The sequence below is a fragment of the Nomascus leucogenys genome, chromosome 14 (assembly GCF_006542625.1).
Source record: "Nomascus leucogenys isolate Asia chromosome 14, Asia_NLE_v1, whole genome shotgun sequence".
NCBI classification, from domain to species: domain Eukaryota; kingdom Metazoa; phylum Chordata; class Mammalia; order Primates; family Hylobatidae; genus Nomascus; species Nomascus leucogenys.
The window spans coordinates 51,336,589-51,359,019 of record NC_044394.1 but is presented as its reverse complement, the minus strand read 5'-3'; the positions used below and the strand labels follow the sequence as shown (position 1 = coordinate 51,359,019).

General features: G+C 48.0%; 1 protein-coding gene across 3 annotated transcripts in view; it reads right to left on the bottom strand.

The window, feature by feature from the left end:
* The window catches only part of SLC39A11 (solute carrier family 39 member 11), a 463,670-nt gene that overhangs the window by 66,889 nt on the left and 374,350 nt on the right, over nt 1-22,431 (bottom strand). For all 3 annotated transcript variants that reach the window (XM_003279611.3, XM_030827262.1, XM_030827264.1), the window contains one exon: nt 19,129-19,198. In XM_003279611.3, coding sequence (XP_003279659.1) covers nt 19,129-19,198 — 70 coding nt within the window. The remainder of the gene's footprint in view (nt 1-19,128; nt 19,199-22,431) is intronic.

The following is a 22,431-nucleotide window of genomic DNA, read 5'->3' as shown; positions in this document are numbered from 1 at the left end:
CCTCCCTCGGCTCTTCCAGCTTCTGGTGGCCCTGGCACTTGGTGGCATTCCCCAGCTTCTAGACACATGACTCTAGTCTCTGCCTCCACTGTCACAAGGCTGTCTTCCCTCCACGTGTCCCTGTGTGGCCACGGGGCACTGTCCTCTCTGCGTGTGTCTTCCCTCCTTGTTTTATAAGGGTATCCAGCCATATTGGACTCAGGCCCACCTTAATCCAGTATGAGCTGATCTTAACTAATTACACCTGCAAAGACCCTACCGCCAAACAAGGTTACAGTCACAGGTCCTGGGGATTAGGACTTCCATACCTTTCTGGGGTGCATGACTTCAGCATCGCTCCTTATTCTGGAACTTACAGGACAGGTCACTCTTGCTCTGTAGCTCTCCCCTGCAGTGACCCTGAGCATTGGCTGTCTAGGAGGTGAGGCTGGAGAAGTGAGTCATGACTGCAAGGCCACCAGATCACCTCAGTACCACTTGTCTGGAGTTCTCCCTTCTTTCCTCCTTCCTGCCCCTGGTATCTCACTGCCGGCAGACACTGGCAAGGGTTATGGTTCTTACCAAAGTGACACTCATCTGGAGCAATGCTCAAAACCATCTTTAACAGAAATATTTGCTTCCAGTTAACATTGAATACAGAATCTCTATCTGTCCCTCACTGTGGATTCTTTACCTAGGCTTGCATTTCCTAATGAGCCAAATGAGATGTGATTTTAAAGAAGCATCTGGGCTGGGGGCAGTGGCTCATGCCTGTAATCTCAGCATTTGGGGAGGCTGAGGCGGACGGATCTTTTGAGATCAGGAGTTTGAGACCAGCCTGGCCAACATGGTGAAACCCCGTCTCTACTAAAAATAGAAAAAAAAAATAGCTGGGTGTAGTGGCAGGCGCCTGTAATCCCAGCTACTCATGAGGCTGAGGCAGGAGAATCGCTTGAACCTGGGAGTTGGAGGTGGCAGCGAGCCGAGATCATACCACTGCACTCCAGCCTGGGCAACAGAGCAAGACTCCGTCTCAGGGAGAAAAAAAAAAAGTGTCTGACAAATTGGAATTACTATAGTCAATGTTCAAAGGATTCATAATGGGAGATTAGACATTTTTCACAACTGAGTTGACCCCATTTCCCACACGACTTCGGGGGAGAGATTTTAAGCCCTTGGGGTCACAGCCAGGCACGTCATTTAACAGCAGAGTGATAATTAAGAGCACAGGCTCTGGAGCTGGGTACCTGGGTTCAAATCCTAGAGGAGTCAAATTCACAGGGACAGAAAGTAGAATGGCAGCTGCCCCTCACTTCTGTGTGCTCTTGGACACAGTCTGCTTCTGTAAAATCGGAATGATAATTTCCAGCTTTCTTGATTGTTCCATGATTGCTAGAGGCTGGCAGAGGAAGTTTATTCGCGGGCTTCTGAATCAGATGGAAGTAAGTCTTGAACTCCTGGCCTCAAGTGATCCTCCTGCCTCAGCCTCCCAAGTAGCTGAGATCACAGGCATGAGCCACCATACCTGGCTAGACAGAAGTAAGTCAAATCCTGAATCTGCCGGGTGCAGTGGCTCACGCCTGTAATCCTAGCACTTTGGGAGGCTGAGGCAGGCAGATCACCTGAGCTCAAGAGTTGAAGACCAGCCTTGGAAACATGGCAAAACCCTGAATCTACTAAAAATACAAAAAAAAAAAAAAATTGGCTGGGTGTGATGGCACACGCCTGTCGTCCCAGCTATTTGGGAGGCCGAGGCATGAGAATCACTTGAACCCGGGAGGTGGAGGTTGCAGTGGGCCAAGATCACGCCACTGCACTCCAGCCTGGACGACAGAGACTCTGTCGCAAAAAAAAAAAAAAAAAAGTGATCCTGAATCTGCCTCTTACCAGAAGAATGACCTCTGAGCATTTCCCCTGCCTCCCGAGGCCCCATGGCCACATGTCCATACTGGGATGGCAGCGAGGACTGAGCAATGCATGTAAGCAGCACCAAGTGCCACATGTCCGCACGAGTGCCACACAGGCACCAGTGCTCCTGAGCTGCCTTTCTTAGTGTACCAAGCAGAATGTTTTAAAATGAAGACCCTGCCCCCTAGAACTAAATCACACCCACAGCTTCCTCTGTAGTGGCCTGACCTTCCTCAGCGGGCCGCCCTGGAAGGCAGAATTGCTTTCTTCCCCAAGTGGCTTGTAACAAGCTGTTGGGGAGGATGGAGAGGGCAGCAGTGGGAACGGAGAAGAGAAAAGAAGTGTGCGTCATCTCCAGCGCCCGGGGAAAGCCGCAAGGAAACCACACTGCCATTTTCAGAGAGCTTAGCGGGGCCCTCCCTCCCCCAAGGCCTGCTCCAGGCTAACAGAGTGTACGTTGTGCAGAGATAGCTTTCTGTGCCAAGATGTCCAATCCCTGTCGCCAGGGACTTGGGTGGGGGTGGCTGGGGGCAGTGGCGGAGGAGGAAGGGGCCGCAGCATAAAAGCCCCTTGTGCTGCTCGTGGAGGAGACGCTGCTGCCCAGCGGATGGGGGAGGGGCAGCACTGTCATCTTCCTTTTTGCTCTGAGAAGGTGACTCGTGTGGTTAGATGGAAGGGGCCCCCAAATGAGTCCAGGAAACTGGGGAGCAAAAGGGAAGCAGCTCGTGTGCTTGTGTGGTCTGGAGGGGCCGACCCTTATGAAATCATCTGTAGGATTCCAGGGAGGCCATCAACACCCCTAGTGCAGAGTTGACCACGCATTGCCTGGTTCTGGGTCCCAAGCAGAGCATAAAAGAGGTGACCCAGGCTCTGCTCCCAGGGAGGACACAGGAGAGAGAAAAACACCACACAATGAAGGCTGAGGACGAGGGCTGGGCAGTACCAGGGCCAGGGCTTATGAGCATGCAGAGTCCATGCTGTGATAAGATGACGAAGTCAGCCTGGGAGGGCCTCAGGGGAAAGAGGGCAAAGGATGTGAAGGCCCCCTTATACGGCAGGGAGCTCTAGCAACAGGAGTAGAAGCAGTGGGAGGGTAGAGCAGCCAGGCACACTCAGAGACCCTGCTCCTGGACCTGGGCCCAGAGGCTTGGATGTCAGTTCCCTGCAGACAGTGGAAGCTACTTCTGAGACAGTTCTTCTCCTGGGTAGGCAGGGAGTGGGGAGTGCTTGTCCTAGACCTGAGTGGACACAGAAATGGGCTGGCCATCTAGCTGTAGGATGTGTCATGGGTGTGCCAGGAAGCAACAGCAGTAGCTTCACCATAGACAGCGCTACTGTCTGCCAGGCTCCACTCGGGAAGCTTTCCCTAGAGAAACTCAGTTCATGGTCAGAACAATCCACTGAGGTAGATACTATTATTCTCATTTTGCAGATTAGGAAATGGAGGCACATAAGAAAAGCAATGCATCGAGGTCATAGACGCGGTTGATTAAAGAGCCAGGATTTGAATCCAGGGAGTCAAGCCCCAGAATCCATGGTCTCATATAGCATCAATACTGCCTACTCATCCCCCGAACACATACAATGAGGTATGAGGGGGTCTGCAGTAAGTTAAACTTAATAGGAAACAAGACCCACCCACTCCCCCAGGCTCTCCCACTTAGCTTCTCCTCCTGCCTGGCCAGGTCGCCTCATAGCCTAGAATGCCCCAAAAGAGGTAGGTTCTGGGGCCAGAGACTAGGCACAGACTTGACTGCTGTCCCTCGCCTTTTTTTTTTTTTTTTTAATTTTGAGACAAGGTCTTGCTCTGTTGCCCAGGCTGACGCGCAGTGGTGCGATCTCGGCTCACTGCAACCTCTGCCTGCTGGCTTCAAGCGATTCTCCTGCCTCAGCCTCCTGAGTAGCTGGGATTACAGATGCATGCCACCATGTCCGGCTAATTTTTGTAATCTTACTAGAGACGGGGTTTCACCATGTTGGCCAGGCTGGTCTCGAACTCCTGACCTCAGGTGATCTGCCCGCCTCACCCTCCCAGTGTTGGGATTACAGGCAAGAACCACCACGTCCGGTCTTGACTGCTGCCCTTACTAGCTACAGGGCTGTGGACGAGATGCATCTCAGTGCCTCAATTTTCTGCGTCTGTAAAACGGGGCTCATCTTGGGTCCATGTGTGATGATTCAAGAGAATGAAGGTAAAAGACAGCACAGGATTGGGCACACAACAAGCACTCAGCAGAGCTCCCCTACATAACACTCGTCATTACCGTGGTTCATGGACCAAGATGCAGGATGTGGCCCCGAGAAAGGCCCTTGTCATGATGATGCTTCTGTGTTTGAGAAACAGAACTTTAAAGGTTAAAATTGGCTGGGGGTGGTAGCTCATGCCTATAATCGCAGAACTTTGGGAGGACGAGGCAGGCGGATCACTTGAGTTCAGGAGTTTGAGACCAGCCTGGCTAACATGGCAAAACCCCATCTCTACTAAAAATACAAAAATTAGCTGGATGTGGTGGTGCATGACCGTAATCCCAGCTACTCAGGGGGCTGAGGCAGGAGAATCGCTTGAACCTTGGAGGCAGAGGCTGTAGTGAGCAGAGATGGCGCCACTACACTCCAGCCTGGGCAACAGAGCGAGCCTCCATCTCAAAAAATAAATAAATAAAAAATAAAAAAATTAAAAAAAAGTATACCCTGTAACTCAGCTGTGCATTAAAAAATTATCTTTTTCCCTCAGATATTATTCTGTCCCAGGGCTCCCATTTCCATGAAGTAGCCAAAGAAAAAAAAATTGGTCAATCCAAAGGAATTCAGTACCTTCCAGTATCAATTTCTTTTCCATGCTAATGATTCTCTTTTTGGATAATACTTAGGAATTCAAGAATCAAGATCCCTCCTAGGGCTGTGACTTCCTTCTCTCAAAAAGATTCCCCTTCCCTCCCTGCCCTCCTCTCCTCAATGGCTTCTGCACACAGCGAAAGACAACAGGGAGGCAAAAGTCAAGGGAACACGTTTTAAAAATACACCATCCAATTTCGAGAAACTAGATTTTCAACAGATGAAAACAGTAGCAGAATAAATTGCAGAGTCCAGATCATCTTGTTGCATTGCCCAATGGAGTTCAAACGGATTAATTTGTATCAAGAGCATAATTACAAACCAGGTATTATTATGCAAGGTTTTCATATTGTTTTACAGAATTTGAACTGGGGTGGGGTAGGGGAGGGAAAAAGTAAGGTCTTTGGAAGGTCTTTGGTCTTTCTGTTTGGAAGACAGAAAGGACTTTGTTTTATCCTGAGTTCATGAACTAATTTCTCGTGGTAAATAACACTTTTCTTTTTCTTTTTTGAGACAGAGTCTCGCTCTGTTGTCCAGGCTGGAGTGCAATGGCACAATCTCAGCTCACTGCAACCTCCGCCACCTGGGTTCAAGCAATTCTCCTTTCTCAGCCTCCCGAGTAGCTGGGATTACAGGTGCCTGCCACCAAGCCTGGCTAATTTTTGTATTTTTTAGTAGAGTCAGGGTTTTACCGTGTTTGCCAAGCTGGTCTCTATCTCCTGACCTCAAGTGATCCACCAGCCTTGACCTCCCAAAGTGCTGGGATTAGAGGCATGAGCCACTGCACCCGGCTGCACTTTCTAGAAGGGTGATCTCTCATAAAATAATTCACTGACCATGGCGGTCTACAATTGCATCTTTCCTTCAATGCCTTCACTTTGAAAAATATAAAAGGTGGCCATCCTTTGTCAGTCTTTACATATTTGGGGGATGTCTTCATTGTCTAACAAAGCCCAACAGTCTCATAGCCATGGATACAATCTGCCTCTCTCACATGATGCACGTAGAAACTGAGGCACATACAGTAAGAGACGAGTGCGCCATCAGGTTGTCAGGTGCTTGTCAGGTGAAGTCCCAGATGCTTCATAGAGAGATGTCACCAGGAGGAGAGAATGCTGAAATGAGCACATGTCTTAATATCTCTCCCAGGATTTTGTCTTTGTAGGAGTGTAAGAGAGAGAGACAGAGAGAGAGAGAGAGAGAGAGAGAGAGAGAGAGTGTGTGTGTGTGTGTGTGTGTGTGTGTGTGTGTGTTTGCAGCCTAGCTGTCAGGAGGTCTGCATTAGAGAATTTCTCCATCCTTCAAAGGAAAACCATCTTTCAGAGTAAGCAGTAGCAGGAAGAGATGGATGACAGTAACTGGATTTGTAATACCAGTGAGGCCAACCCCAAACACACACAACCGTCACCCTACCCTTGGATTGTCTGTGCTAGAAGAAGAAAGTACAGGCATGAAGAGTGCTAACTTCAGAACACCCCAAAATCAACTAGATTTTTCTTTTTGCCATTTTTGAGGTGATACATTTACTTTTCGAATGACTTCTGTTGAATAATGTTATTGTTCCATCAGTCCTGGGGAGTGAAGAAAGTGGGTGGGAAAAGTCTGCCAGACACCGACGAAGCCAGACTAAGATAGAACCTTGTGGACAATCTCAGGTTAACAGGTAATCAGATCATTCACCCATCTGTCCATCTGTTTATCCATTCAACCCAGAGATTCACAAGCACCAGGCTCCATGATGGCATATTTTGTAGGCAAATGGCTGTTAAGTTCTTGATTCTCCTCCACATGTCCTGGAAAATCACCAGGTTTCCAGGTAACGATGGGATTGTATTTGTCAGCACAGAGCTGGGGGTGTGGAGGACAAAGTCTCCAAGGGGTAGCTCTTCTCCCCGATAGGATTACTCAAAGAAAAATCTTAGATGTGCAACTACGTGGAGATCAGTGGTGCTAACACAGGAACACACATCTTATTGGCAAAACAGTCCTGACTTTTTTTTTCTGTAAAACATTGCTCTTATTGGGAGCTTGAAAAGCATTATCACAAAAAGCCATGGGAAGGGAGAAGGGGAGAGGAAAGAGAGGGACAGAGGGGGATAAGAATTGCCCAGGTTTGGACAGGGCCTCTGGAGATGAGGCCCAAGATGATTCATTTTTCCCTATTCGCTTCCCAGCCCTCAATCCCATCTGGCTCCTTTCATCTGAGTTTTCTATTGCAATGCACAAAACAGATAATTTTCCAAAAGCGTGCTCAAAAGCTTCGAGGTGGTCCAAGAATGGGAGGGGCACTTCTTGAAGTTCAAATGGGACAAGAGAAAAAATACCAAGAAAGTGGTGGGGGGAGTGAGCTTCAGAGGGGAAGCTGAGACAATGAGGAGAGCAGATCTTCTGAGACATCCTGTGTGTTCCCTCCACCCTCTGAAATGGAAACATGACCAGCTACAGACAGATCGGCTCCTAGACACGAGGAAAGCGCCCCAGGGTTCAGGAACCAGGAGCTCTGACTTCAATCATCCCCGATGACTTCCTTTTCCACTCTGAGACTTCAGTTTCTTCACTTATAACATTAGAGACTTGGGCTAGATCAGGGGTTTTCTGCCAAGTGCAGAGGGGAACTTTCAGGGCAAGGGTGGTATCTATTCCATCCAGAGTGTGCTCTTAGGAACTTGTTCCGAAAGCTCAACTGCTAAAAGAAAAAATACTTAAAAGGCAAGACGATCTTTCAAAATCATGTCCAGCCCACCAGTCCTACAAATTCAAGCCTGTTTTCCCAGTTGCAATGGATGAAATAACTATCCTAAGTTATCTTTCTCCAAAAAGATGAATCCTGTGCTCAGTGAATCTCTGTGGATTGAAGGGATGGATGGATGGACAGACTGATAAATGACTTGATGGCAAATTACATAAGATGGTGAGAACCTGTTTGATCCTGGTCTGGCTTTGCCCATGCATCCGGTGGACTTCCTTGGCCTGGCCCACTTTCTTCACTTCCCAGAACGCATGCAATAAGTAACATGATTTTTTTAAGTCACCAGAAAAGTAAATGTCACCCTCTCCCCTCAAAATGGCAAAAAGAAAAACTGAACTGATTTTTGGGTGTTTGGAAGCGAGCACTTTTCGCACCTCTATGCTCCTCTGCTAGGGTAGACCATCAAAGGCTTCGAGTAGCTTCTTACACTTTAATTGGCTCATTTCACATTTCTACCCCTCTGCGTAGGGTCACATAAAAGCTATACTTTTATTCCCGACACGGGGAGATAACACAATAATAAGCTTTATAAGTGCTGAATTAAATGGGGGGTGAAAAATCAGGGTATAACACCCAGAATATAAGGATGTTACTATTTTGAAAAATGTCCAAAGCAAAGTTGGACATGTCCAAAGTTACATGTAACTTACATATATGGCCCTTAGCCTTTTGCAGATACACCTTCTGTACAAGCCGAACATGGATTCGGATAGTGACACACACGTCTCAGTCACCTTCCCTGGTCAAACTTTTTCCTTCTGGTACTCTGTCTAGCGACCTATGATGCCAAGCTACCGCGTGGTGGCGCCGTCCGTCCACCGCTGCCAGCCGGCACTTTCAAATTCCACTGTCTGTAAGGTGAGGCTATGCAGTGTGGGAGGATGAGCCAGGAAAATTGAAGAGAAGGAGCCGCCAATAGATCACTCTAGAATTCCAGACAGGGTAGTGTGATAGGTTCAAGAGAAGAGCTTGCCTGCATAAAATAAAATTGAGAGCACAATGTGTGATTACAGGTAAAGACTAGAACAGGACTGTGCCGAAGTGATTGAAGGGTGGGAGGGGCATTTTTCTGCTGTGAAAGGGTGGGAACAGTGGGATCAAGGTGTCAAAGTATTTTCTCCCCAGGCACCTTACTGTCCTCAGGCTGGGTCTCCACTTCTCAGGCTAAAGGCCACTCTCCAGGAAGACCAGGCCGGGAATGCTGAGACCCAAGTTGCTAGGCAGGAAGGAGGTCAAGATCAGCAACTTTGAGGAAGGAAGGGTCTCCCCTGGGATGCTCCACGAGTCTGGGAGACTGAGTGCTGCCCGGGGCAGGTCTAGGCATTGCAAGAGCAGCTGCGTGGAGGCTTGGAGGGAGCCAGTGAAGACAGCTTGCTTGTTCAAAGATGTTAGAGTGAACTATAATTAAAATGTTTCCATGTGAGTTCTCTGAGACTCCTCCCTGTCACAACAATGAAGTCTCCTTTGTAACTTCTCTACATGGAACCTGCAAGCACGCTTTCAATAATCTACAGGATGCACACCTGGAGTCCCAGCTACTTGGGAGGCTGAGGAGGGAGGATTATTTGAGCCCAGGAGGTCAAGGCTGCAGCAAGCTATGATTGTGCCACTGCACTGCAGCCTGAGCAACAGAGCAAGATCCTGTCTACACACACACACACACACACACACACATACACACACACACACACATGCAATCTACTGGAGCAATAGTAGAGGGGCCACTTAGACAGGTAGACAGACATGTAATGTATCTTACACATACAGACATGCTCATCTACTGGCTAATGTTGATGAATGACCAGGAAAATATGTCAATTGCCATTTTTCTTTCTAAATAAAGGGCTGCTTTGTTAACTAATGGCTGCTGTCTTAAATAATTGTTAATATATCAACATATATATTTATAAGCCGGGGAAAGGATTTATCTGACTTACGATCTTTACTCTTTGATTGGAGAAGCAAACATATATCTTAAAATTGGTTTTGATGCCTCCACGTGTAATTTAATGAGCTATATTATGTCCAAATGTAGAAAAATCAACGATGCATCCTTTACCAAGTGTCTGGGTGTTGATTAGTATTAGCTGGTCCGGTCATATCTTGGGGGTGTGTTTTGTGGACTATCCATGGCACACTAAAGTTCTCAGCCAGCCTCCTCTGCTGTGCACAGCCTGCTCTGGGATGGCCGCTGCACCTGTAGGTCAAGGCAGATCCACGGACTACAACCTCTCTTGAAGGGTGCTTAGTCAAAGCTTAAAACAGGAAGCGGTATGTGAAGCCGAGTGTTTAAGCATAAACAGCCTTGCTCTCCCTGCTGGTTTGAATGATGCCTGCCACTGAGTTAAGTGGGACCTGAGGGCATGTCTCCTCTCCAGAGAACACGTTCTTCGAAGTGACGATACAGCAGAAAGGAAAACAGCTTAAGCATGCAATTCCCCAAGCACATACGGTCTGAAGAATTCCTCTGTGATTGAAACAGAAAGAAACCGCTATGGGACCAGAACAGAAAGAAGAGGCTGGGGCCAGGCACAGTGGCTCACGCCTATAATCCCAGCACTTTGGGAGGCCGAGGCAGGCGGATCACGAGGTCAGGAGATCGAGACCATCCTGGCTAACATGGTGAAACCCCATCTCTACTAAAAACACAACAAATTAGCCAGGCGTGGTGGCGGGCGCCTGTACTCACAGCTACTCGGGAGGCAGAGGCAGGAGAATGGTGTGAATCCAGTAGGTGGAGCTTGCAGTGAGCTGAGATCGTGCCACTGCACTCCAGCCTGGGTGACAGAGCAAGACTCCATCTCAAAAAAAAAAAAAAAAAAAAAAAAAAGAAGCAAGCTGTGTTTCGCTTGAACTACAGGCCTCCCTCTGCTGGCTGGGAGTCTTCCTAATTCAGGAGACAATGACCTCTGAATGAACACCTTGATGCAAGCTGACCTAGCCAGGTAGGGAGGCGGACAGAGGGGAAGGAGCTGGTGAGGGCTCCAGGAAGGTGAGGAAGTAATGGTGTCTGTACACCAGATGGCAGCAGGCACACACACATGATAGGGCGAGGTGCCTGCCTGTCTTCTTCCCAGGTCAGAAACCCCTTAAATGGGAACTGAAGACAGTGCCTTCTTGGAATAATTCCTTTTCTTGTGGGTGGCTATAATGCCATAGGCAATGTGTATATGAAGGCTCTTGCTTCAATAAACAGGGCACAAGGAAGAGGTCATAAAAAAGACAGTTGGCCTCAGAGTATTTAATGATGAATGTGGGCTAAAAACAGGGATTGTGTCCACTAAATTAGGGGTCTACAACACTTTCTGAAAAGGGTCAGATAGCCAGGTGTGGTGGCTCATGCCTGTAATCCCAGGACTTTGGGAGGCTGAGGCAGGCAGATCACTTGAGCTTAGGAGTTCGAGGCCAGCCTGGGCAAACTCAATCTCTACAAAAGTACAAAAATTAGCCGGGTGTGGTGGCATGTGCCTGTAGCCCCAGCTGCTTGGGAGGGAGGCTGAGGTGGGAGGATTGCTTGAGCTCAGGGGGTTGAGGGTGAGGTGAGCCGAGCCATGATTGCACCACTGCACTACAGCCTAAGTGACAGAGTGAGACCCTGTCAAAAAGAAAGGGAAAGGGAAGGAAAAAAGGAACAGGGAGGTCAGATAGTAAATATTTTCAGCTTTGCAGATAGTAAATATTTCCAGCTTTTCAGCCTTAAGATTTCTCTGGCCATTATGCAGATCAGCCACTGTAGCACATATGGAGCCACAGACAATATGTAAACAAATGGGTGTGCCTATGCTCCAATAAAGCCTCATTTCCAGAAACAGGTGTTGGGCCAAATTTGGCCCACAGACCATAGTTTGCCAACCCCTCCACTAGAGGAGTCATAAACTATCTGGCTCAGTTAGCTTGGTACACATGTACCCTGGTCCTGTACTGGGTAACGCTTTCCCCAATCTGTGTAAATGGAGTCCTTCTCCCCTCTCAGTCCACTCCACAGCACGAGATTAACCTACATCTCCCTGTCACTTGGACTCAAATTCTCCCTTCTCCCTTCCACACAACAACAAAATCAGCTGGCAAACGCTGTCTGTGGGTTCCGTATGCAACAGCTCTTCCTGGGATCAGTCCTTATTCTCACGGTCATCACAACATCCAGTATCTTCTTCATTGCTGCTGAAACACACAGCAGTGGGGTGGTCTGTAAATATTCTTTTTCAATTTCTGCATTCTTCACACTGGTTTATCTCCCCCACCTGCTCTCCCAGATTATTTCATCTTAGCCAGATGCATGTTTGAGTTACCTCTTGGGTGATGTCTCTTGCCTGCATCAGAACCCACCATAGCCGCCAACTTTTTGCTGAGTAATGCACCTGTTTCTTTCCTGCCTCAATCCAATCCTTTATTTATTTATTTTTATTTTTTTGAGGCACAGGCTCTCTATTGCCCAGGCTGGAGTGCAGTGGCACGATCACGGCTTACTGCACCCTCAACCTCCCTAGGCTCAGGTGGTCCTCCCACCTCCGGCTCCAGAGTACCTGGGACTACAGGTGCATGCCACCCCACCTGGCTAATTTTTTTTATATATATTTTTTGTAGAGACAGGGTTTCATCACATTGCCCAGGCTGGTCTTGAACTCCTGGGCTCAAGCAACCTGCCTATCTCAGCCTGCCAACGTGCTGGGACTACAGGCATAAGCCACTGCAACCAGCCAATCCAATCCTTTAGACATACCTTCTCTAAAGCACCAGAAAATTCTATCTCAGTCATATCAGTCTGTCCACCAGCCCTGAAAGAACCTTGGCACCTACCTTGGCATTTGCTCAGAGCACTACCTGCCCTTATCATCCCCTTACCCAAGCAGACCATCCCTATGCTCCTGATGAAATGTAGCCCATTCTATGAAGAGCCCTTGAGAGGAGCAAAAAGCTTGCCTGTCTTCTACTGGTTTCTTGGTCTGGCTTGGATCAAGCCCTTTGGAGCTTGGACTGTGTTAATCTTATGCCGCCTATGGGCTTAACTGCCCATTAATAAATTACTATGGTTATCTTTTCTGCTATTGACTTTCAATTATATCACAGCGAAGTCAAGACAATGTGGTCTGAATGGCATTGATCTTAGGGTATGTATTCTGACTCTCTCTGTGGCAGAGCACTCTAATCCATTTTAGGAACCCTCATGTGGCTTGAAATGAATGTAAGCTTTCTAATGACTGGGCTAGAGTTTATATATGTCCACCGCATGAATTTTGTTAACTTAATATCTGCGTCATCTAAAAGTATCAGACAGGGACATTAAACTCCCCCACCACGATTGTGTTTCTCCTTGCAATTCTGATGATTTTTCCTTTAAACAGTTCAAGGCTTATGTTGCTAGGTGCCTACACACGCAGCATCATGATGTCATCCTGGTACATTACCTCCCCTTTCCTTACGTACTGACCTTTATCCCTTATCTGGCTTTCTGCCTTCAAGTCTGGTTTGTCTGAGACAAAAATGTAATAGCTGCTTTCTTTTGATTAGCATTTGCCTTGTATCTTTCTTCCTTTCTTTTCAACTTTACCGTGTCATATTTTAGGTGTGCCACTTGTTAACCACTTAGAACTGAACATTTAAAAAGCAAAACCTCTTTGAAGAGATGAATTCCACCATCTGATGGCTGAATTATTTCACTTTGATTTTCCATCTCTCTTCCCAGTGTTTATTCGTTCATGCATTCTCACTTCCTTCCTCCATCCTATACCACTCTCTCTCATTAGTAATTGTCCTTTTAGATTCACTAGCATATTATTATTTTTTGAGACAAGGTCTTGCTCTGTCAGCCAGGCTGCAGTGCAGTGGTGCAATCACAGCTCACTGTAGCCTTGACCTCTCAGGCTCAAATGATCCTCTTGCCTCAGCCCCCTGAGTAGCTGGGACCACAGACGCACACCATGATGCCTAGATGATTTTTTTTAATTTTTATAGAGATGGGGTCTCACATCTCTATACTCAGCCGAGTAATAGGAACTATAGGTGTGTGCCACCACGTCCGGCGAATTTTTTGTATTTTTAGTAGAGACGGGTTTTCACCATGTTTGTTGGGCTGGTCTCGAACTCTTGACCTCAGGTGATCCACCCGCCTCGGCCTCCCAGTGCTGGGATTGCAGGCGTGAGTCACTGCGCCTGACCAGCCACGCCCATTCCTTTACGTATTATTTAGGGCTACCTTGGCAGTTCCACGATAGTCAGTCAAGTAGTTGTGACACAGATCATATGGCCCACAGGCCCTCTGGAATTTTAAGCGAAAGTTTGGCAGCTTCTACTCTAGAATGGCAGTTACTTTCTCCTGGCACTTTGAAGACAGCATTCCCTTGTCTTCAATTAGAGCTCAGCTCAGAAATCTTCTGTGAGTTGAACTGTCATTTCTGCGTAGAGAATCCGTCTCTGGCTCTGGTATCTCCAGATTCTGTCCCAGTCCCCGGTAGATATGGTTTGGATCTGTCTCCACCCAAATCTCATGTGGAATCGTAATCTCCATGTTGGGGGTAGGACGTGGTGGGAGGTGATTTGATCATGGGGGCGGCTTTCCTGTTGGTGTCTTTTGTAAAACTATTGTGTTATTATAAATCTATCCCTTATTAAGTATTAAAAAGTGCTTTCATTTGTGCAGACTTGTAGTTTTTTTTTTTTTAAATAAACCTTTCATTTTAGATTAGCTTTAGGTCTACAGAAAAGCTCAAAGATAGTACAGAGAGTTCCTGTGTACCCTGCCCTCAGTTTCCCCTATTGTTGGCATCTCACTTTGGATGGAACATCTGTTACAACTAAGGAACCCATATTGGTGCATTCCTTCTTTTGTTTGTTTGTTTGAGATGGAGACTTGCTCTGTTGCCTAGGCTGGAATGCAATGGTGTGATCTTGGCACACTGCAACCTCTGCCTCCCAGGTTCAAGAGATTCTCCTGCCTCAGCCTCCTGAGTAGCTGGGATTACAGGTGCCCACCATCACGCCTGGCTAGTTTTTTGTATTTTTAGTAGAGATGGGGTTTCACCATGTTGGTCAGGCTGGTCTTGAACTCCTGATCTCAGGTGATCCACCCACCTCGGCCTCCCAAAGTGCTGAGATTACATGCCCTTTTCTTTTCTTTTAAGACAGAGTCTCACTCTGTTGCCCAGGCTGGAGGGCAGTGGCGAGATCTCAGTTCACTGTAACCTCCGCCTCCGGAGTTCAAGTGCTCCTGCCTCAGCCTCCCAAGTAGCTGGGATCAAAGGCACCCACCACCACACCCGGCTAATTTGGTATTTTTAGTAGGTGAGGCTGGTCTCAAATTCCTGACCTCAAGGGATCCGCCTGCCTCAGCCTCTCAAAGTGCTGGGATTATAGGCGTGAGCCACCGCACCTGGCCACGTGCATTACTTTTAACTACACTATACAGTGTATTCAGATTTCACTAGTTCTTCCCTAACGTCTCTTTTCTGTACAAAGATCCCATCTAGAACAGCACCTTGCATTTAGTCTCCTTCGTCTTCTCTGGACTGTTTCTTAGACTTCCCTTGCTTTGGGACCATCTTGGCAGTTTTGAGGAGGGCTGGTCAGGTATTTTGTCCCTCAGTTCGGGTCTGTCTGATGCATTTCTCCTGCAGTTTTATTATTTCTAGTTTTGTGAGTGCTATCTTTCCTGTGCACTGGCATGTTTCCCTATGTGGTTTGTCTCTATTTTATTTTCTATTTGAGTGTAAGTGTAACTGTACTTAAGAGTCCCCCTCCTTGCCCCCAGGCATCTGGTGTGGCTGGTTAGTGGAAGAGTGAGGGCTTCGTGTAGGTAAGGACTTTATGTTTGTTCCTGCTAGAGCCTGAAAGATTTCTATTATCCTAGGCCAGTATTTATGTTCTTTATTTGAGGTTTCTGGTACAAGATAGAGTATAAAAGTTTGTACCTTACACCCTTTTGTGATGCGGGTCTAGGGTTTTCCTATCCTGCACATCGTTTACTACGCCCTATACCCAGTCTCTCTGTCCAAGATCCTGGAGAGAGGACAAGCTGCACATGCAAGTTCCTGGTCCAGTGGGTGGAGTTTTACAGTCCCTTTTACACAAGGCAATGCCTACAAGCCCTGGCCTTTAGGCTGAGCTGTTTCAGTTCCCCGACATCCAAGGGCAAGGCCACGGCTCCATCCACTCCATGGGCATGAGGTCCAACCCTCAGTCCTTTGAACCTCTATGAGGATCTGAAACCACCTACCACGGTGTCTTTGATTTTTCCCTTTATTTCTAGCATCTGGCATTTCTTTCTCCTTAGTCCTTGGCTGTGTAGTAAAAACCATGTTTACTAGTTTGTTTGTTTGTTTGTTTGTGGTGGGACATCCATGTCAGCTGATCTCATCATGTTACTGGAAGTACTAGTGACAAATGTTCAGCTTCTTGGAAGAGCTTTTTCATACAAATTGTGTTTTCTGCAATGACTAGCACAATATGGGACATATACCAGTACTCACTAAAGAACGGGTGCATGAATGAATGAATGAATGAATGAGTGGAGACCAGGACTGCTCAGAAGATAGCTAAGCATCTGCAGCCTCCATGGAGGTTGGACTGGCTGAGTCTGGGAGACTCTGGGCAGGCAGGCGCTGGTGCACAGTCCCTCTGCCTGGCACTCTGTGTCACAGTGGTCCTGGCCTCATGCAGCCTTATTCAATGCTGAGGACCACATGATTTCACCAATGGCTCACCCAACAGCATTGCCTGTTCACTTTCTACTTTCATCATCTTGCAGTGTCAGTGCCTTTCCTTTACCCTCTTGAAAGAGGGAACTGAGAATGAGTGTGGGTGGATTTAGTGCAGTCGATCAAGCCAAAGTCTCATCCTGGATCACAGGTGTCATCTAAGGCAAGACACTGCCTTGGTGTATGAACCCCATAGCAGCCTGTTTCTGCGGGGCTGGCTTCTCTGGACTCCACACACAAGCACAGATGCTGGTTTGAAAGCCCCAGCATTAGGGGCTTCCAGACAACTGGAAGCTGCAGCCCTTGACCTCCTTGTGTCAACAGGCACAACACTGGCCCCGACCTGCTACTGGTTGAGCATTCTACAGCCTTTCAGGGTGGCAGGCTCTGCCTGTCCAGGCTATAGTTCAGCACGTACCTTTCCCTCTTGGCTACTCAAGTGGGAAGTCCTCAGTCTCCACTACCCTCTAGTCTCTATCCTCCCATGAAATCCTATGTGTAGTGTGAACTAAAGGCAGAGAAAGCTAACAAGCCTTGGCCCAGGGGCTGTTCTACATCTTGACACCCAAGAAGAAGAGGGCAGACATTTAGAAAGGAGGGAATCACAAACTACACGTTTTTCAAAGTGGGGAGAATGAGCTGAAGGGTCTGCTTGAGGGAATGCTCTTCCCTTGTTCCTTCTCTGCAGCCTGCAATACTCTGCGGACATAGTGGCAATGGCAGCAGAGCTCCGTCATTCCTGCCCCTCAGGCTGTGACAATAATGGGTCAGGTGTGGGGGCATATGGACCCTCCAGTGATGCTTGTATAGCAGAGGGTCTCGTGAGGCTGAAGACACCAAGGCCTGCTGCCCCGACTCCACCCCAGTTAGAGGATCCTGTTGAGGGCTTTTATAACTCAGAGAGAATCTGTTTGGTCCAGATAAGGGAGGAGCTGAGTTGGAAATATTTTTGCTCCACTTTCTTCCAAAATACTTACAAAGATTGGCAGAAAGTGCAGGTGACAGAACAGAAGAACACTGGAGTTGACACGAAGATGTCGCGGGGGACGTGGTGCCACCAGACAGAGAGCCTGGCCTGTGAGTTCCAAGCCTGGGGCACAGCTGTCACTTGCTGGGCACAGACCTTCTGCAGCGTGTGCTCTGGGAGGACTTGGCCTTTGAATGTTTATAAGGTCAGACCCTCTGGGCTCTTCAGCCCCATGGATACTGCTTGACTCTGAAGTCTCTTGTCGTCTAGTGGAGTCAGGATCAAAACTGCCGTGCCAGGGGCAGAAGAGCTACATGCGCCCCCACCCCAGGCCCCGTGCTTAAAAGGGCAGTCTGCAGGGTGTGACGAGTCATCATTAGCCCTTGTTTTGGGTGACATTTCTTACATTCTAAAGGCTCTGCCCTCCTTGTCTACCATCTCATGTGATTTTCACCATGGGCGTCATTTTAATGAATGACTTGGGAGTCTAAGAGGCAGGAATATGAAGTTGAGAACAAGAAAAGTTTTGCCCTAGAACATTCCAGCCCATGCACAAATTCGGGGCTTCGTGGAGCAGGCACGCCTCTTAACATACAGCCTTAGAATTCAGCGACCAGCAATGACTACATTTAACACACAGGGGCTCCACTTCAGCTGGGGAAACAGATGCAAGGAAGTGGCCTGAACACAGTCCTCAGGGCGCATAAACAGGCCCCACGCAGGGTTGGTAACCGGGGAAGGATGGAAAAGGGGCTATGTGAGAAATTCGTTTCTGACAGTCACGATCAGTGGGTGCAGGAGGGAGTGCTATTTCCTTGGGGGAGTCAGGGAGAATATTTTGGGACTGCATCAGTCTGAAGACAGTGAATGAGCTACAGGAGTGATAAATCAGTCGCCCTTGAGCCACTGCACTGAGTTATGTTTTAAAATAATTGTGGATTCAAGTACCTTTAGATAGTGCGCATGCTGTTTAAAGTTCGCCTTATTCCTCATGGTTCCCAGCTGTCTTCACCTGACTGTCTCCACCCATTTTGATGATCTTTTAGTCCCCTGAAGCCACTTGAGTTTGCTGCCCTCAGACAGAAGGCTCTACCCTGCAGAATGTGGCATTTATGGCTTTGTGGGCCTGGGTGGACCATGGAGACCACACCTGCACGATGTCTAACAGCGTGTGATCCAAAGGCTGTGACCTTACCTATGCCCCGTTTATTTCCAGGCAGGTAGAATAGCCAAGAATTTACAAGGCCCAGTGCTTTTGTATGGAAGGTGAGGGAAAATGAGGCATTGTGAGTGACGGCAGGGTTGGCTTGGTCAACTGGGTACAGCAGTGACAGGGAACCCTGGAGGAGGGGCAGGTTCTACATGACAGCAGATGGAGAAATATAGGAACATATTCAGGACAAAAGACTCGGCTGGAGCTTGACTTGGGTATCATCAGCAAACACAAGGAAAATAAAGTCACAAGAACGGAGAAGATTGCCCAGAAATGGTGTGTTCAGTGAGAAGGAAGGATGCTCTAGATACAGGTCCCCAGGAACATCACCTCTTAAGAACAGGCCATAGGATGAGAAGCCCACCACCAAAGGGCCTTTCCAGGAGCAGGTGGAAAGAGAGAGGGAAACCAGGAGAGCCCAGCGTCAAGAAAGACAAAGGGAGGGCTTCAAAAAGGAAAGGCCTGAAGAGTGTCAGCAGCTGCCTTTGTTTTTTGTCATCAGTCTTCACACCTTTGAAGTGCTTAGAGTACAGTTTGCAATTCTATCCACGCTTTGTTTTCAAAATGATCATCACCCACTTAATAGCTCATTTGAAAGACTCCTCTCTCAGGAGACTCCTCTCTCAGGGATGGCCTTCACCAGACCCCATGCGGCCTCCATCAGTCTTGGTCCTGTGGGGCTGGGGTGCTGAACAATAATGCACAGACAGCCCACCCAGGTGACACGCACACCCGGAGCACCCCTGGATGCAGAACCATGCTCTAGGGTACCAGGGTGCTGGCTTACCTGGCACTCTCAAAGGTAGCAGATGCCGTCTTTTCTATAGCCCCAAATCCAACTCCAACAGCAAGACCCTCTGAAATAGATGTAAGAAAAGCAAGAGGGGTTAGGAATATTTCCCCACACGGAACATCATCATCACTGCCACCGCGTCAAGCAGGACTGCATAAGGCTGCCAGTCACAGAAAATCATCGTAACAGCAGCTTACACCCAGGGAAACTAAGGCATGGGGGCCAAATGGCTGCTGCCTGCTTCTCTATGGCCTGCAACCTAGGAATGATTTTTGTATTTTTTAAGTAATTGAAAAAAACAGAGACTATTTCATGACACATGAAAATTATATAAAATTTGGCCAGGCACGGTGGCTCATGCCTGTAATGCCAGCATTCTGGGAGGTCGAGGCAGGCAGATCACCTGAGGTCAGGGGTTCAAGATGGTCAACATAGTGAAATCCCATCTCTACTAAAAATACAAAAGTTAGCAGGGCGTGATGGCGCACACCTGTATTCCCAGCTACTCGAGAGGCTGAGGCAGGAGAATCACTTGAACACAGGAGGCGGAGGTTGCAGGGAGCCAAAAGTGTGCCACTGCACTCCAGCCTGGGTGACAAAGTGAGACTCTGTCTCAATTAAAAAAAAAAAAAAAAGAAAATTATATAAAATTCAAATTTGAGTGTCTGTAAATGAAGTTGTATTGGCACACAGCCCTGCTCATTGGCTGACGAATTGTTTATGGCTGGTTTCATAGTACATTAGCACAGTTGAGTAGTTGGGACAGAAACTGTATGGCCCGAAACCTAAAATATTTACTATCTGGACCTTTCATAACCCCTGGCCTAAACACACAGGGCTTTATTTATTAGTTCATGCAACAGAAAGTCCAAGGTTGATATGGCAGCCCAATGATGTCACTGCAGACACAGGCATCTTTAGTTTTCCTTTTTTTTTTTCTTCATTCTCACCATCAGGTCCTCACAGTTGCAAAGTTACTGTGCTACCTCCAGGCATCTCAGTTACATCCTAGGCAAGAAGAAAGTAGAAAGGTAGAAACCTTTCTTTATCAAGTCTTTGTCTCGTTACTTTGGAAGGAACGCCTTTCCCGGCATCCTTCATACCTCTTTGGCCAGAACAGGAGCAAATGCCCATCCCTGGATCCGTCGCAGCCTCAGGCCCCAAATACTGAGACTCCAGGACCAATTGAGGCCAGTCTTGATCCCTCTCTGGGGCTGGGGAAGAGTCTACCCTGCTCATGCTCCCTGAAATCAAGGGAGCCGCCATCCGGATAAACTGGGGTCTTGTCAGCAGGAAAGGAGGAGAGGTGGCACGATCACCACCACCAGCATGCAGTTTTCAAAGGAACCACCCTCAAATGGTGCAGACAGATGCGGTCTATACTGATGGGGTGGCTGGAGTCGGGCGTGCAGCGTGGGGCTAGACAAGATGGGTGTTCACGTCCTTTCCTGTGCTACACGGGCTTGCCAACTTCACCACCCACTCGCCTAGGGATCAGATGTGGGAGGATGATGCTGGTCTGCGTGTATCTGATGGAGCAGCGAGGGTCATGGAAGGAAATGGACCTGACCCAGTGGCCATGGACCAAAGGAGTGGAAGCACAGCGTCAGGACGCTTCTGACATCTGTGAAGAGGGCGATGATCCCCCTCGATCCAAACATGATGGAGAACTACTGAATTACCACCACTGTTCAGGAGCAAGGCCAAGGGCTTTGGGGGTCAAATTCGAACTTTTCTTCAAGAAGAGGGAAGATATAAAAATCTACTGAGTGAGAGGAACTCGTTTTCTTTTGATTCATTGTCTCTTAGTACAGCCCATTTCTTCCTTGTGTCCTGTCTGTTTGAAGTGGGTCCAGGATGCTGGAATTGTGACACCGACTCCAGGAGACACCTGGGGACAAGAAGGCAGCGGAGACTTATCCCATGTTCAGGTGAAAGTGCTCACCTGTGATGCAGTCTGGCTCAACAAGAGACCGCAATGGGGTCTGGAGCCCAAAGATCCTGCTAAGGAATAAGCTGTTCTTTTTTTTGCCTAATTTTACCCTTTGTGCTTGATATCCTGAGGGGTCCTGATGGGATAGCTGTGATCACTGTAAGCTGCAGGTTGTGAATTTGGAATTTTTTTTTTTTTTTTTTAGATGGAGTATCACTCTGTTGCCCAGGCTGGACTGCAGCGGTGCGATCTTGGCTCACTGCAACCTCCACCTCCTGGGTTCAAGTGATTCTCCTGCCTCAGCCTCCCAAGTAGCGGGACTACAGGCACGCGTCACCATGCCCAGACAATTTTTGTACTTTTAGTAGAGACGGGGTTTCACCGTGTTGGCGGGGCTGGTCTTGAACTCCTGACCTCAAGTGATCTGTCTGCCTCAGCCTCCCAAAGTGCTGGGATTACAGGCATGAGCCACTGCACCCAGTGAGAATTTGGGATTCTGATTCCCTACCAGGTATCTTTCCACTTATAAGAATTTTTATAACAACCAATGTCAGGACACAGAGTCCTAGGACAACAGAGGTGGAGGAAACCCCAGGGATCAGCCACTGTGACCCTTGGGCCACTGTCAGATTCAGAAGCCAGGTAGTCAGAGGGAGGTCCTTCCAAAACCAGACAGCAGCATCAGGCCTTCTGGGCCTGGCCTCTCAGCATGCACGTGCACACCCTAGCAGCCGACAGCGAAGGCTCCAAAACCCTCCCTTTAACAGCTCTGAGGCTGAAGGTGGCTGGCTGGAGTCAGCACCACCAGAGAAACCAGGCTTTAAAATTGATACACATTTAAAAAAATTATTTTTTATTTATAGTTGGCCCTTGAACAATGCAGGGATTGGGGGGCCAATCCCTTGTGCAGTTGAAAACCCACATATAACTTTAAACTCCCCCAGAAACATTACTAATAGTCTAATATTGACCTTACCAAGAACATAAAGTCAATTGACACATATTTTGTGTGCTATATATATTATATACGGTATTCTTACAAGAAAGGAAGCTAGATAACACTTCTTATATTCTTACAGTAAAGCAAGCTAGATAGAATTTCCTTTTTTTTTTGAGACGGAGTCTCTGTCGCCCAGGCTGGAGTGCAGTGGCGCCATTTCGGCTCACTGCAAGCTCCACCTCCTGGATTCACACCATTCTCCTGCCTCAGCCTCCCGAGTGGCTGGGACTATAGGCACCTGCCACCATGCCCAGCTAATTTTTTGTAGTTTTTAGTAGAGACAGGGTTTCACATCGTGTTAGCCAGGATGGTCTCGATTTCCTGACCTCGTGATCTGCCCGCCTCGGCCTCCCAAAGTGCTGGG